This window comes from Zerene cesonia, chromosome 23 (assembly GCF_012273895.1).
Source record: "Zerene cesonia ecotype Mississippi chromosome 23, Zerene_cesonia_1.1, whole genome shotgun sequence".
Lineage (NCBI taxonomy): Eukaryota > Metazoa > Arthropoda > Insecta > Lepidoptera > Pieridae > Zerene > Zerene cesonia.
The window spans coordinates 2884071-2896476 of NC_052124.1; the positions used below are offsets into that span (position 1 = coordinate 2884071).

The 12406-nt window shown below is 36.1% G+C and overlaps 1 protein-coding gene across 1 annotated transcript in view; it reads left to right on the plus strand.

The window, feature by feature from the left end:
- LOC119836175 (ubiquitin carboxyl-terminal hydrolase 32-like) overlaps window positions 1-12406 on the plus strand; it is a 16605-nt gene that overhangs the window by 1938 nt on the left and 2261 nt on the right. The window contains exons 4-8 of the mRNA XM_038361432.1: window positions 1209-1437; window positions 9067-9347; window positions 10479-10665; window positions 12022-12210; window positions 12370-12404. Coding sequence (XP_038217360.1) covers window positions 1209-1437; window positions 9067-9347; window positions 10479-10665; window positions 12022-12210; window positions 12370-12404 — 921 coding nt within the window. The remainder of the gene's footprint in view (window positions 1-1208; window positions 1438-9066; window positions 9348-10478; window positions 10666-12021; window positions 12211-12369; window positions 12405-12406) is intronic.

The following is a 12406-nucleotide window of genomic DNA, read 5'->3' on the forward strand; positions in this document are numbered from 1 at the left end:
TTGGAGACACCAACTTTTTATCAAAGTTTAGCTGGTGTCACACATTTAGAAGAAAGAGTGAGTATTATTTATTTAACTAAGTTTGTAGACTTTTGTTAAGTAATATATAATTTTTATCTTATCTTAGGCTCAGAAATAACTATTAATAAAAAAAACACTTTATTTTCTGTGAAAGTTATCTTATTCATTAAATGCTAAAATTATACCAATGTTGAATGTTGACAATCATTATATTATGTAGATACAGTGCAGATGCAACAATGTATTAAGAATTATGATTTTGTTTTCATGGTCATCATTAGTGTGTATTTTCACCAAGAGTAACTCGAAATTATTTTGAGGCATTTTGCTATTCTTATGTGTCTCTATTTCTAGATGGATTAAATAATGTCAAATATTATAAATGGCATTGCGTTTGTTTGCTTGTCTTGCTTTCTTTTTTATGAAGTGACTTTTGAGTCTGGCGGTAGAAGGGTAGAAAGTGATAAAGAGTATGTTTTACTACAGTGAATGATTGTATTCCAATGGGAATTTCTATTTTTATGAGTATGCAGGTCAAGCCATGGGTATAATCTAGTATATTCATAAAATCATTCATATAATGCAAAGGTCTTGATATACTATTTTTTTTTATTGAAACAAACAATGTATGTATAACAATGTATACAATGTGCAGCCATTTCATTTCTAGTTTTGCCTTGATATTTTACTATATTTTCAATTGAAAAAGAGCGAAATAATTAAAACATTACTTTTGGCAATAAACAAATTTTCTTTTTTTCTTTTGTTATAAATTGTGTTTGTGCAAAAAATCTTTCAAGCAATTTAAGATGTACTCTTATACTGAATATACTTATGCTTCATAATCCAATAAGGATGGCTATGAATAACAGCTTGCAATCCGTGTAAAACTTGCGAAATGTCAGTCAATAAGATTAATTACTCAACTGGTAATAATATTATATGTATATTGACCATTTGACTATTCATTGCTATCTAGTTTTTATTTACTGCATTTGAATACAAATTTAATAAATAAATAGTTTTATACTGATTTTTAATGGCTCTAATAGAAACAAAAAGAAACCATCATTTTCTAAAATTGTTTTACGAACCCGAAACTATCGCATAACATTCGTCTGAAGTCCGCAAGAGCGGCAACTTTAGTGTGAAAGATAAATCAAGCGGCGGCGACATTGGCATCGCAGGATATAATCGAGCTGGAGAAATGCTTCTGGTCGCTGCGCAGCTGGACGGCGACGGGCGAGCTGGACGCGGGCGGCGTGCGCTGCCTGCTGGCGCCGCCGCTGCCACGCGCCGCCGTGGACGGCGTGTTCCTCGCCTTCGACGAGAACCGCGACGGCCACATCGACTTCAAGGAGCTGTGCTGCGGCCTCAGCGCCGCCTGCCGCGGCCCGCGCACCGAGCGCCTCAAGTGTGAGTGCTGCATGTGCTTCTTGAGCCTTACTCGCTTTTGCCCGCGGCATCGCACGCATTTTATTCGGACTAGTTTAGTAGATGTTCTTAATACATAAAACATTAAAATGCGTTTCGTACTTTAAAGATTTTAACATACATAGGATCATAAGGGCAGACAGAGAAAGCGACTTTGTTTTATACTATGTAGTGATATGTGTGTGTATGATATAATAATTTGTGTATGGAACCAGAGTCTAAGTAATAACGTTCTAATCTACTGAACATTTTGCATAGCCACTTACACTTGCCATACTATCTAGAATTATCTAAATAGTATAGCAAGCAATATCTAAATAGTATGCTACTGGTAATAGTAACATAGAAAAAAAAAATGAAATATAATCTATCGATGCGATACGGTGGGTCGGGTTGGGTTCTGTTTATTTAAGAAAAAGGATACGCGACTCCGTCCTCACTCAATCAACCCCAGAACGATCGTTTGGGAAAAGTAAATTCTCAGCATAATACATAAAGCCAGCATACAGTCTCACGAAAAATAAAGCGTTCAATTGCAAGAAAATGTTCAATTTGATCACAATTTGATTATAATTGAACGGTTTCAACAATGTTACGGCGACATAAACAATAATGTCTCGTAGAAGGTTATATTGAACAAAAAATGTTCACGATCGTAGTGTGAACAATATATTTTTCGCATGACGTTAATTTTGTTTAATATTGTAATAAACATGTTTATGAGTGCGCACTCATGACCTGCTAACTTCACTGACGAGCTGTTTCACATCGTCTTTGTGGGTTACTGCTGTGACTGGTTATGTATATTCGATTGTAAACTTTGGTGTTTTGCTGATGCTTTTGCCCACAGCATCGTACGCGTTAATTCGGAGTAGTTAATAGATGTTATCGTACATATAAACCATCCTCTTGAATCACTCAATCTATTAAAAAAAAACCTCATCAAAATCCGTTGCGTAATTTTTAAGATTTAAGCATACATAGGGACAGAGAAAGCGACTATGTTTTATACTATGTAGTGATAAAAGTTAACATTTTACTGAAGTAGTTTGTTTCTCTGCCCATGATCAGGTGCACTGTAGTGTTCCAAATTTGAGGTTAACCAAATGCAGGATAATTGTCGGTTTAAATCAGATCGATAGCGATCTAATTATTATCGATCTATTCACTGAACTAAAGTATTTACAATTGTTCTCAACACGTTAAAACTAAATCGATATACGGAATGAGGAACTTTTACATTAAATGCTTATAAGTAGTTATATGTAATTCTTTATGATGGTTTTATTGCTATTTAAAGCACATAACGTCGCTACAAACCTGTTTGCTGGTAAACTATTTACTCGGGACGCTATTTTTACATCTGTTGCAGTAATATTATTACGCAGTTAATTGAATTTTCTCGATGTCTTGGAATGTCTTTAGAGGATTTTAACCTCGCTGTTATCTCCGCTGGTGGAGTTACAATAACGTGCAAATGAAATGCGAGCAGGTCGTTCGATAGAAACAGTGATTCGTTGGAGCCTCCTCGTAGACGCAGACATATGTTCCAAATGTGCTTGTATACATTATACTAGCGGCCCGCCGCGGCTTCACCCGTAGTACTTTGTTTCTGCCAAAAAAAAAATCGAATATGTCAAGTTCGAGCCAATTACATAGCCGATTTGGCGATTAATTTTTATTTATATAGATTAGCCCCTAGCTGGTAACCGCCTATGGGCCCTCCCAGAGTACTATGATCTATCTCAATACCACATTTCATACAGGTCGGTTGCTCACGGTGTAATTTGACTTTTTTTTGTGACTTGGTATCGCTGTAGCTTCCGTTTTAGATTTGAAATTGTTGTAATTTGGTCTAATATCAAAATTTGGAGCGGTAGGTACCTCCCTCCCCCTAAAACGTCGATGACCTTTTCTCATTAAAATAATTGTTTACTGTGTTAAGAGGAAACAAAAAAAACCGTCTTCAGTTTTCTGTGCATGCATCAAACAGTGCACTTGGTTTCCGAAGTACTCGCCTTCCACAAGCAAATGATACCGTTTTGGTACATGACAATCAGTATTGCTAATGTGTAGCTAGTTAGCTAGTTAGCAATTACTGTAATACATACGAGTTGCATTAATTACTCGACTGTCGCCATACGCTGCTCGCGCGTAAACCTGATCGATGTTCAATTTTCTTCAAAAAAGGAGGAGGTTATCAATTCTACTCGTGTATGTAGTGTTTTTACCTCATAACTTTTTAGTGGGTAAACTACGTATAATAATTTTTTTTATTTGAAACCTGGTGACATATGATCTCACTTTAATTTGATCTAGTTGCCACAAATTGGTAAAAAGTTGGTTTAGTTTTTTAAGTATAACACTTAATTGATTATCATTAAAATTTGTCGTGACGCTATTAAACTTCGTTTTTTTTATTTTATTCATGGATTACCGTATATCGTTTTTAGAGGATAAAAATTAAAAATACGTTCCTCTTAGGTCGTGGCCGCACAGACATGCGCTTCTAGCGAGACGCTTTGCGAGTGTGTGCAGCCACGGCGGTATATAATTGTTAATATTATTTATTTGTTCAAACATTGTTAAATTTAGAAGTGAGAACCTTGTCATATTATCCAGCCCATCGATAATGAATAAAGTTTCAACTCGTACCGTATATATGTATGTATGTTAATTCCCTTTCCTAGAAGCACTAAGCAAATAGCATAATTTATACGTCTTCTTTTCAATTTTACGTAAAAACTATCAAACTTCATCGACTGCTGCTGATTAATTATCTCCCATACAAGATGAAGGCGAGAGAAACGTGTAAACAACTTCAATTTACAGGCAAACCACCATCAGATGGAACACCATACATGTCCTCTGCAGATCTTTAATGCAACGCCGTACTCTTATGTTATGGTCGCGTAAAATATAATGGAGTAAATGTGTTTGGATCTTTCTAATTTTCAAATACCCTTCGCGCCGCTGCACCGTCGGCCGCGAATTATCATCGGTAATGCGCTTAATGGAAGGAAACCGTCACGTTCGTCAATTTTACAGCAATTACTTGCTGTGTTTAATGTGTTTATGTAATTCTATGTACTCGAGGAGCTGCATAATGGAGGATTATTTTTCATTATCATTAGAGTAACCGTTTCGAAAACGCGGCGAATTTCCATCGCATCGGATTGGGAGCGTTGGATTACGAGTATTCACTATTTACGAGTATACAGTAACGGCCTAAATTGGCCCCATAGTTTACTATTTTGGGTATAGATCAACACATCGTGTGTGAATACGCACTGTTAAATCTAAAAAAACCTTAGATTTAAAACTTAGCTATGCTTCATCTACAAAAGATAATTATAATAGTTGACATCTAGACAATGTATCATTGCGGATTTCACTTATTGTCAATAGTATGCGAACGCGATGGATTAATTATTATCAATATTGTAATAATAACGACAAGGTTAATTGTGGTACCGAATAATCTGGCTACAACGTAATTGTAATTCGCATAATCCAACTCGCGATAAAGGACAGAACGTATTGATTGCAAGCGAACGATTGCCGTAGAGGTCGGAATGGAAAAAAGAAAAATGTTCTATTCGCTGGAAGTTCTTGGCGCCAAATATTTGTTACCTTTTTTTGTCATGTCCCAACAGCGCAGTCATGTGGCATTGATCATGTACCCCAATAACTTATCTCGAAAATTAACGTCATGCTTCTCGTCCTTTACAAAGTCGATACTAAAATATCCGATGTAAGTATATCTAATTGTTCAGTGAACTTTGTATTATCGTGTCGTATCTTTTCTTTATAGCTATTCATTTCCTTATCATTTTCATCGAATAAATTTAATACATGCCATATAAAGCAACGTCGTTGTACTGTGACGTCATGTACAGCACAGCAATAGGACCGGGGAAATTATGTATTTAATATTCTGTGACGTAGATGGAATCTCGACGAGCAAGACGCCTTGAAATTGTTGATTTTTGGATTTAAAGGCGTTCTTATGTAATGTATAGCAGCACCAACTTCGGTAAAACCAACGCGCAGATCTGCGTCGAACCACTTCACCTGAATCGAGGAAACTGTTGTAATGTTGTAAACTAAATCTTAGTGAGTCAGCATCCTCAAGGCTGAATACATTTATGACATAAACGTTCGTAAATTTGCGCTACATGAGCTAGACTCGTGCTATTTATCGTCTATTTCCTATAATTAATTGCACAAGCGTGAAATTACCGCCTGTGTACCTGAGCTCCTGTGTTACAATTCTATTTTATTTTAAACTGCGAGATAATTATATGTTTGTATTTATTATGTGTTATCTCCACACTTATGTAAAACATATTGTATTTATTTAATTTATTCACCTTGTGTTTATTGATAAAAGCGATGTTAGTCTTGAGAAGATATTAACTATGAAAGTTATGCCAATACCATTATGTATTACATGTTTTGCGAAATACTAAATTTCCTTAACCCTAAATAATGTTTATAATTATGTTTGTATGCCAATCGGAGCGATTACACGAAATAATTGTCTTATCTTTAAAAGTAATTCATAATCGTTTGCATAACATTTTATTATATAGAAATTATATAATAGCTAGTAACAATACAACAGGAGACTTGCACGAACACACTAAATCTCAACAAATATTGCGCTAAGATCGTACCGCGATAGCGAAACCAAGATGCGTCGTTATCGTGGCGTCGCGGATACGATCCATCGGCGCGCGATAGCGCCGGCGGACGGTATAGATTCGCGAGTGTTATCTCGTATTAACGCAGCTCCTGCGATACCTATCGGCTGCAGCATACCTTAAGAGATACTTCGGGAAATGTTCACAAATCGTACTCTGGAATATTCAAATTCGCAGTAGAAACTGCCTTCGACCATATCTTATAGTAAAAGTGGCCTTCGAGTTAGAAATCTTTCCTTTATTATTTCAGAGTCAAACTTTATGTTTGTCGTCTTTGTTTAATCGTTATCTTTATACGAGAATTGAGTCTATGTTTGAATAATTAATTCCTTTACACTCCATTACTAATAAGGCTCCGACGTTCGTAGACGCATATGTAACAAAGTTGGACAATGATACCGTACGTACCGTAAATCGATACGTAGTTCCGGCGACATTGATGCTTTTGTTTTGTTCATAGAAAACGTAACAAACAAACAGACTTAATCCTGTCGTGGTTCCAATCAATAAAAATATTAAATTAAACTTCATTTTGCCAGTAAACATGATTATACATTATTGTTATCTTAATGTAGAACAAAACAATGGAGTTTAATGTTCTTCAAAAACATCTATACACTAATATTAAGGGAAAATTTTAAATTAGTTATTATGCGTTTGTGGCTACTAAGTACTTGTCATACATGCATTACGATCCATATTTTAGGCATGACATAGCTCAATATGACATGACTTGGAACTATGTAAAATTCCGTTCCTTATGATGAAATATTAACAGCAAGAAAAGTGCATTAAACCATGAAATGTTTAGTTCTTTCAACTACTGTGTTTAGTAATATAATTTTATAAGGACTAAAAATTACGTCATCGTGTATTCCTGACTTTCAGTATCAATGATGCTGAAGATATTGTTATTTTTTTTGTCAAGTTAAGATAAAAATTATGTTTTATATTGGAGAACAAGCAAACGTTATCTTGTTATCTGTAACTCAATAAAAAATGAAATTACTGGGAATACAAAGATAAATTTTATAAAAGCGCTGGAAATTAATTGACAATTCTTATTAGCTATCCATAAACCATAATTAATCAATAGTGTTCGGCAATCGGTTCCTGTAAAACTTCCTTACAAACGTAAATAGGCAGTTGCATAAGGCAAATACTAAGGCCAGAAGTATATAGGCCAAGGCGGCGTCTCTCAGTGAGAATTGTTTTATCTGCACTTATCATGTTAATTAGTTGTCATTGCTACCGATAGCTGATTAGTATATATCGCTATCTTTGCAATTACGTCGTGCGCTGCGGCATAGCTTTTGGGTGATTAGCAATGTTTTTTATTATTGTTGAAGCCTTCCCTAAATGGATCAGATGATAGGTTTTTTTTTTCAGTTATTATGATTGCGTGTTAAGACAACGTATGTGTTCGCTGAAAGTCCCAAAAATACAAGATTAAATAAAAAATAACGCTCACCATTCGTTTACTTGACTGGCATTGACGTTAGATTTCTAACCGGCGCCATTGGTATCCTGCGAAACTATCGTAGCTTCAGCTATACTTATAATATTGATTTGTAACAAGGGCATTTACTTTTCCTGTATTGTTTTGTTTAAAAGTTAAATATAAATGTGGTAAAAACGGTAATATTACCGTCGAAGTCATGTCAAATGACAGTTGAATTGTTTATTATTGTTTATTACTATTTTTTGAACATTCTTGACCATAGGCAGCTGCACTCATGTAGGGTCAAACACATGTTTTCTGGATGTTTGAAAATGACTATTACTAAAATTTCATTGGTTTTGCGTGAAAGAGCAACAAATAATCTAGGTAGGTAGGTATTGTAGTAAAATCGTGCAAATCATGAATGAACAAATTTGAAATTTAACAACAAATGTTTCAATAGTCAGGAAACAAAAGGTGAAGATACTTACCAAAGCACAGATAATCAATATCCATTCCATCTCTATTATTGATTTAAATTAACGAGACATTTTTAAATTACAGAAACTGTCCGCAGTAATCCGCCTTGAGAAATATGCCTTTTCGAATGATTGACCTCTCTTTGTTCTGAAACGGAAAATCATTGGGCTACAGCATTGTTAAATGCAATTGTTGTTTGATATAAATGTGTGAAATTAAATTGTTTAGCCAGCTCAATCCGCTGATAGAAGTGTCGATATCGTGCTATGGAATTGTTCCCCAATTTTGATACATTCAACCGTTATTCTGTTTGTGTGTTGATATAATTTATTGTAATTGATTGTTGCTTGTATTTAGAATATTATTTTTTAACAAAATACTCGTATTAAAATGGTCAACACTAAAAAAGACTTATAATCCGATAAGAGGCTCCGACTTTCAAATAAAAAAATTTCAAATAAATAGTTACGAAGTAACAAACACAAACAAAATGATACAGTCGGAACCTACTCCTTTTTTCGAGTCGGTTAAAAACAACAATATTTTGAAATTGTGTTTAATTATATATTAATTACAAATGTTACTCAATTAATCTGTATTGTGAAGAACCAAGAATACATAATTATTATAAATGTAGCTTCACATCCGCATCTGAACAAATAATTATTTGGTAATTTGATTAAATTATTGATTAAATTATAATTTATTAATTAATAAAATTCAATATTATTGCAACGTGTATTCTAGTCACAACAAATATAAGTATTGAATGAAACTTTCCGCATTATGATTTCCACCGGCTTATGTTGTGTCAGACAGACTTGACGAAATCATAGGGTTGCTGTTGAAACCAATGAAATTGCAATGAGTATTCGTTTATTTATTTTTTAAACACTTTATTGTGCTGGCAACATAGCAGAAATAAATACAATAATACTTAGTATTGTAAATACATAGGAAAAATTTTCACATGTATCTTTTCAGTTTGCTTCAAAGTGTTCGACTTGGACAGAGATGGAGTGCTCAATAAGAAGGAGCTGGTGGACATGGTGGGGATCCTGTGCACGGTCGCCAACGAGGCGCTCAAGAACCAGGGCTCGAGGGCCTCCACGCCCTCCGACGAGTACGAGCCGGAGAAGAGCTTCGACCCCGAGGTCATCCTGCTCAACCTGAGGGACAAGCTGGTCACCGCGCCGCGGAACGGCAGCAAACCGGTGTTTCAGCTCGGCCCCATGAATGAGGAGAATATCATCACGTTGACTGAGGTGAGGTGGTTTTGTTTCTCACATGGTGGTGGTATGTGGCCTTTTGCTCATGCCTTATGCGTATGTTGTTTTTATGTAAAGTCTTCAGTGTTCTTCTGTGCCAAAGACCTTTAAGCCCGATTGTATTTTTTGGTTGGCGCGATAATTGCGCTTACCACTTCTAATGGTATTAATCAATATTTTATACGTTTACGTGCATAAATACACGATTGTTTTTCATTTCAATAAAGCATCGAAGGAACCATTGCTAAAAGCCTCTATAATGCATCGATAGCTTCCTCTTGCCTCTAGTATTTCGCGTAACTCAATTTGCACTGTATGCTTATTTTCTTCTACAAATTTATTTATCTGTCCTAAAAAAAATAAGTTATTTCTATTTATTCAGATGAATAGTAGTTATTCATTATAATTGAACAATATTTTGGTAATTCATTAAATTTACATTTAGGTGACAGCTTTTTAAGTGAGCTAAGAATCTGTTGTCAAGTAACTAACTAAAAATTTTATAATAAATTCGAAACACGCTATCGGTCGCTAAAATATTTAATGATTTATTGTTTAGATAGTAGATAAGATTCCTTAGAAACAAAGTATAAATGTGACAGAGATGTCATTTCTATGTTATCATTCCATTCCTAATGTTTAGGTACAAGACTATCTAATCTATTTCAGGAGGCTAATTATTTTCTTTTTCGAATCGACCTACACTAAATATGATGATAATCACTCAACATCTTGGAATTAGTTTTTACACAACTTATCGCCTCTTTTTAAAAATGGCCTGTAAGGGCGGGGTAGCTCAATTAAAACAATAATTGTAATAATATCTGTCAGACAAATATTCTCCTATCTTCATCGTCAGCCCATATTTGTGACCATGTAGGCATGGGCCTTTTATAAAATTTCGTTCCAGTATCTACCACGTTTAAGTGTGTACAGTAGAGGTCACATGATGACGATTTAATATTATTTGGATATCTGTCGTTCTTGGTTTCCTCACGATGTTTTTTTTTTACAAATTGGTCTGGTGGTGTAGCTAATAAGCATGGTGCAGATAATAAGCAATCGCAATGAAACGGTTCCAGCGTTTCTGAGAAATGATATTGTAACCGTAGAGTATATTGTGCGTAGGACAAGGAAGAAGAGAAGGAGTACGAGGTCATCGGCGCGGACATGGCGCTGGCGGGCGAGGACTTCCTGATCTGGAGCGTGGAGAGCGCGGCCGCGCTGGTCACGCCCTTCCTCGAGCTGCTGTTCGAGGTGTGCCACGTGCTGCTCGGCCTGCGGCCCAGCTGCAAGCACCAAGAGCGGGACATCGGTGCGTCCTGACATTTTATTGTCCAAAACTACTCGTATACACAATATAAATATTGAGGATTTGCTCCACTTGCCCTCTTTGCTGACTATTGCTGACAGTTTAAAATTTATTTTGGATAAAAAATACAATGAGCTGGATAAAACAAACAGTTTTCATTCTGTCGGTGTTCAGGGCTATTCAGCTACCTATGAAATCTACGAAAGGTTTCTTACAGCCAAATAGCCATTATATGAAGCTGGGACTACGCTTACGTCTCCGGCGCAATCAATCGCGATCGTAGAATATAACAGCAGTTTCATCTGCGAATGCAAAACCTTGATCCTTCTCACATCTTCTCACAAACACTGAGAGAACCTTGAAGCTTGCAAAAGCATATTCAGAGCAAAAGAGAGTAAAACCTGAAACAGGAGGAAACAGTGAATTTAAGTCTATAAGTGCAGTAACTTTCTATTTTTACTCAATAACTCCATTATATATATGTGTAAAACCTTTCTAAAGGTAAGCCTAAGTAAGATTGTTTTATCGTTCCTCCTGTCGAACTTTTCTGTTAATACAGTAAAGCAATAACTTTTTTTTTTCAAGAAAGATTGAAAATTTCAAATTATATGGAATGATTCGGAGTTTATATGCAATATTGTATTGTATTGTATTGATCTATTATCATGTTATGTAATTGTCTGTCTATGTTTGCCTGTAAAACACTTGTACCGGAGGAAACTAGACGCGGTATTCCAGACATAATCACTTCACATGAAGTGTGGCTGTTGAAACATTGTCTAACTATCATATTTTATCGTAGATTATTAAGTGTTTAGTTGCAAATCAACAGTAATGAAATAACACGTTGGAATGGAGATCTTTCAACATTGTTTTGTATATCATCTGTACTTTTGTACTACCTTACATGGCTGATAAGAAAAAACTGTACCTTTCTTCTTAGAAACTATAATATTTTGCTCAAAGTCCATATATAGAGTATTTAAGTTTGAAAGTCCTCAGGAATTAGGCCACCTTGCACTTGAATGATACCACCCCTCTACAAAAATACAAAGAAAGGCGTTGAAATAGTAGCATGCTACTCTGTTTCGTTCGGTGAGTGGGGGAGGCCGGATGTTCGTATCCTTTTTCTCACCCTTCTCAGGACAATCCTTTATTCCGCTTTTCTTATCCTTATAAAAGTAATCAACGCATTTGCATCGGCCGCTATTACAATACTATTAGTTCAATTCAAATAAGTTACTTTCCTTATTTTAGAAGAGGTCCTTCGAATTGGATCTCGTTTCGTAACGATTAACTGTGCTCGTCGATCAGCCGAGCTTTAATTGTATATAGTTTTCTTAATGTGATGGTGTTCAGTGCTGGGGTGGCTGCGGCGCGAGACGTGCCGCGGGCTGGCGGTGGGCCAGTTCTGGTACCTGGTGTCGGCGGAGTGGTGGGGCGCCTGGCTGCTGCACGCCGCCGGCGCGCCGCACGCCTGCTGCCGCAACACGCGCAACATCGACGACGCCATCGTCTGCGACGACAGCTTCACCACCAACTCCACCGGTCAGTCATAATCTTGTGCGGCGTTTATAGATAGAGAGGTGAAGTAACTTTTCATGATATTGTTTTAGAAAATGTTTAGAGCAATTATTTTGTCGTTTTGCACGATTTACTCTCGAGTTCATTCTTCTTTTAATTCAGCAATTATCTAAATACACACAGAATCGATGGGCTCGCTGATGTGGCGCGCGGAGACGGC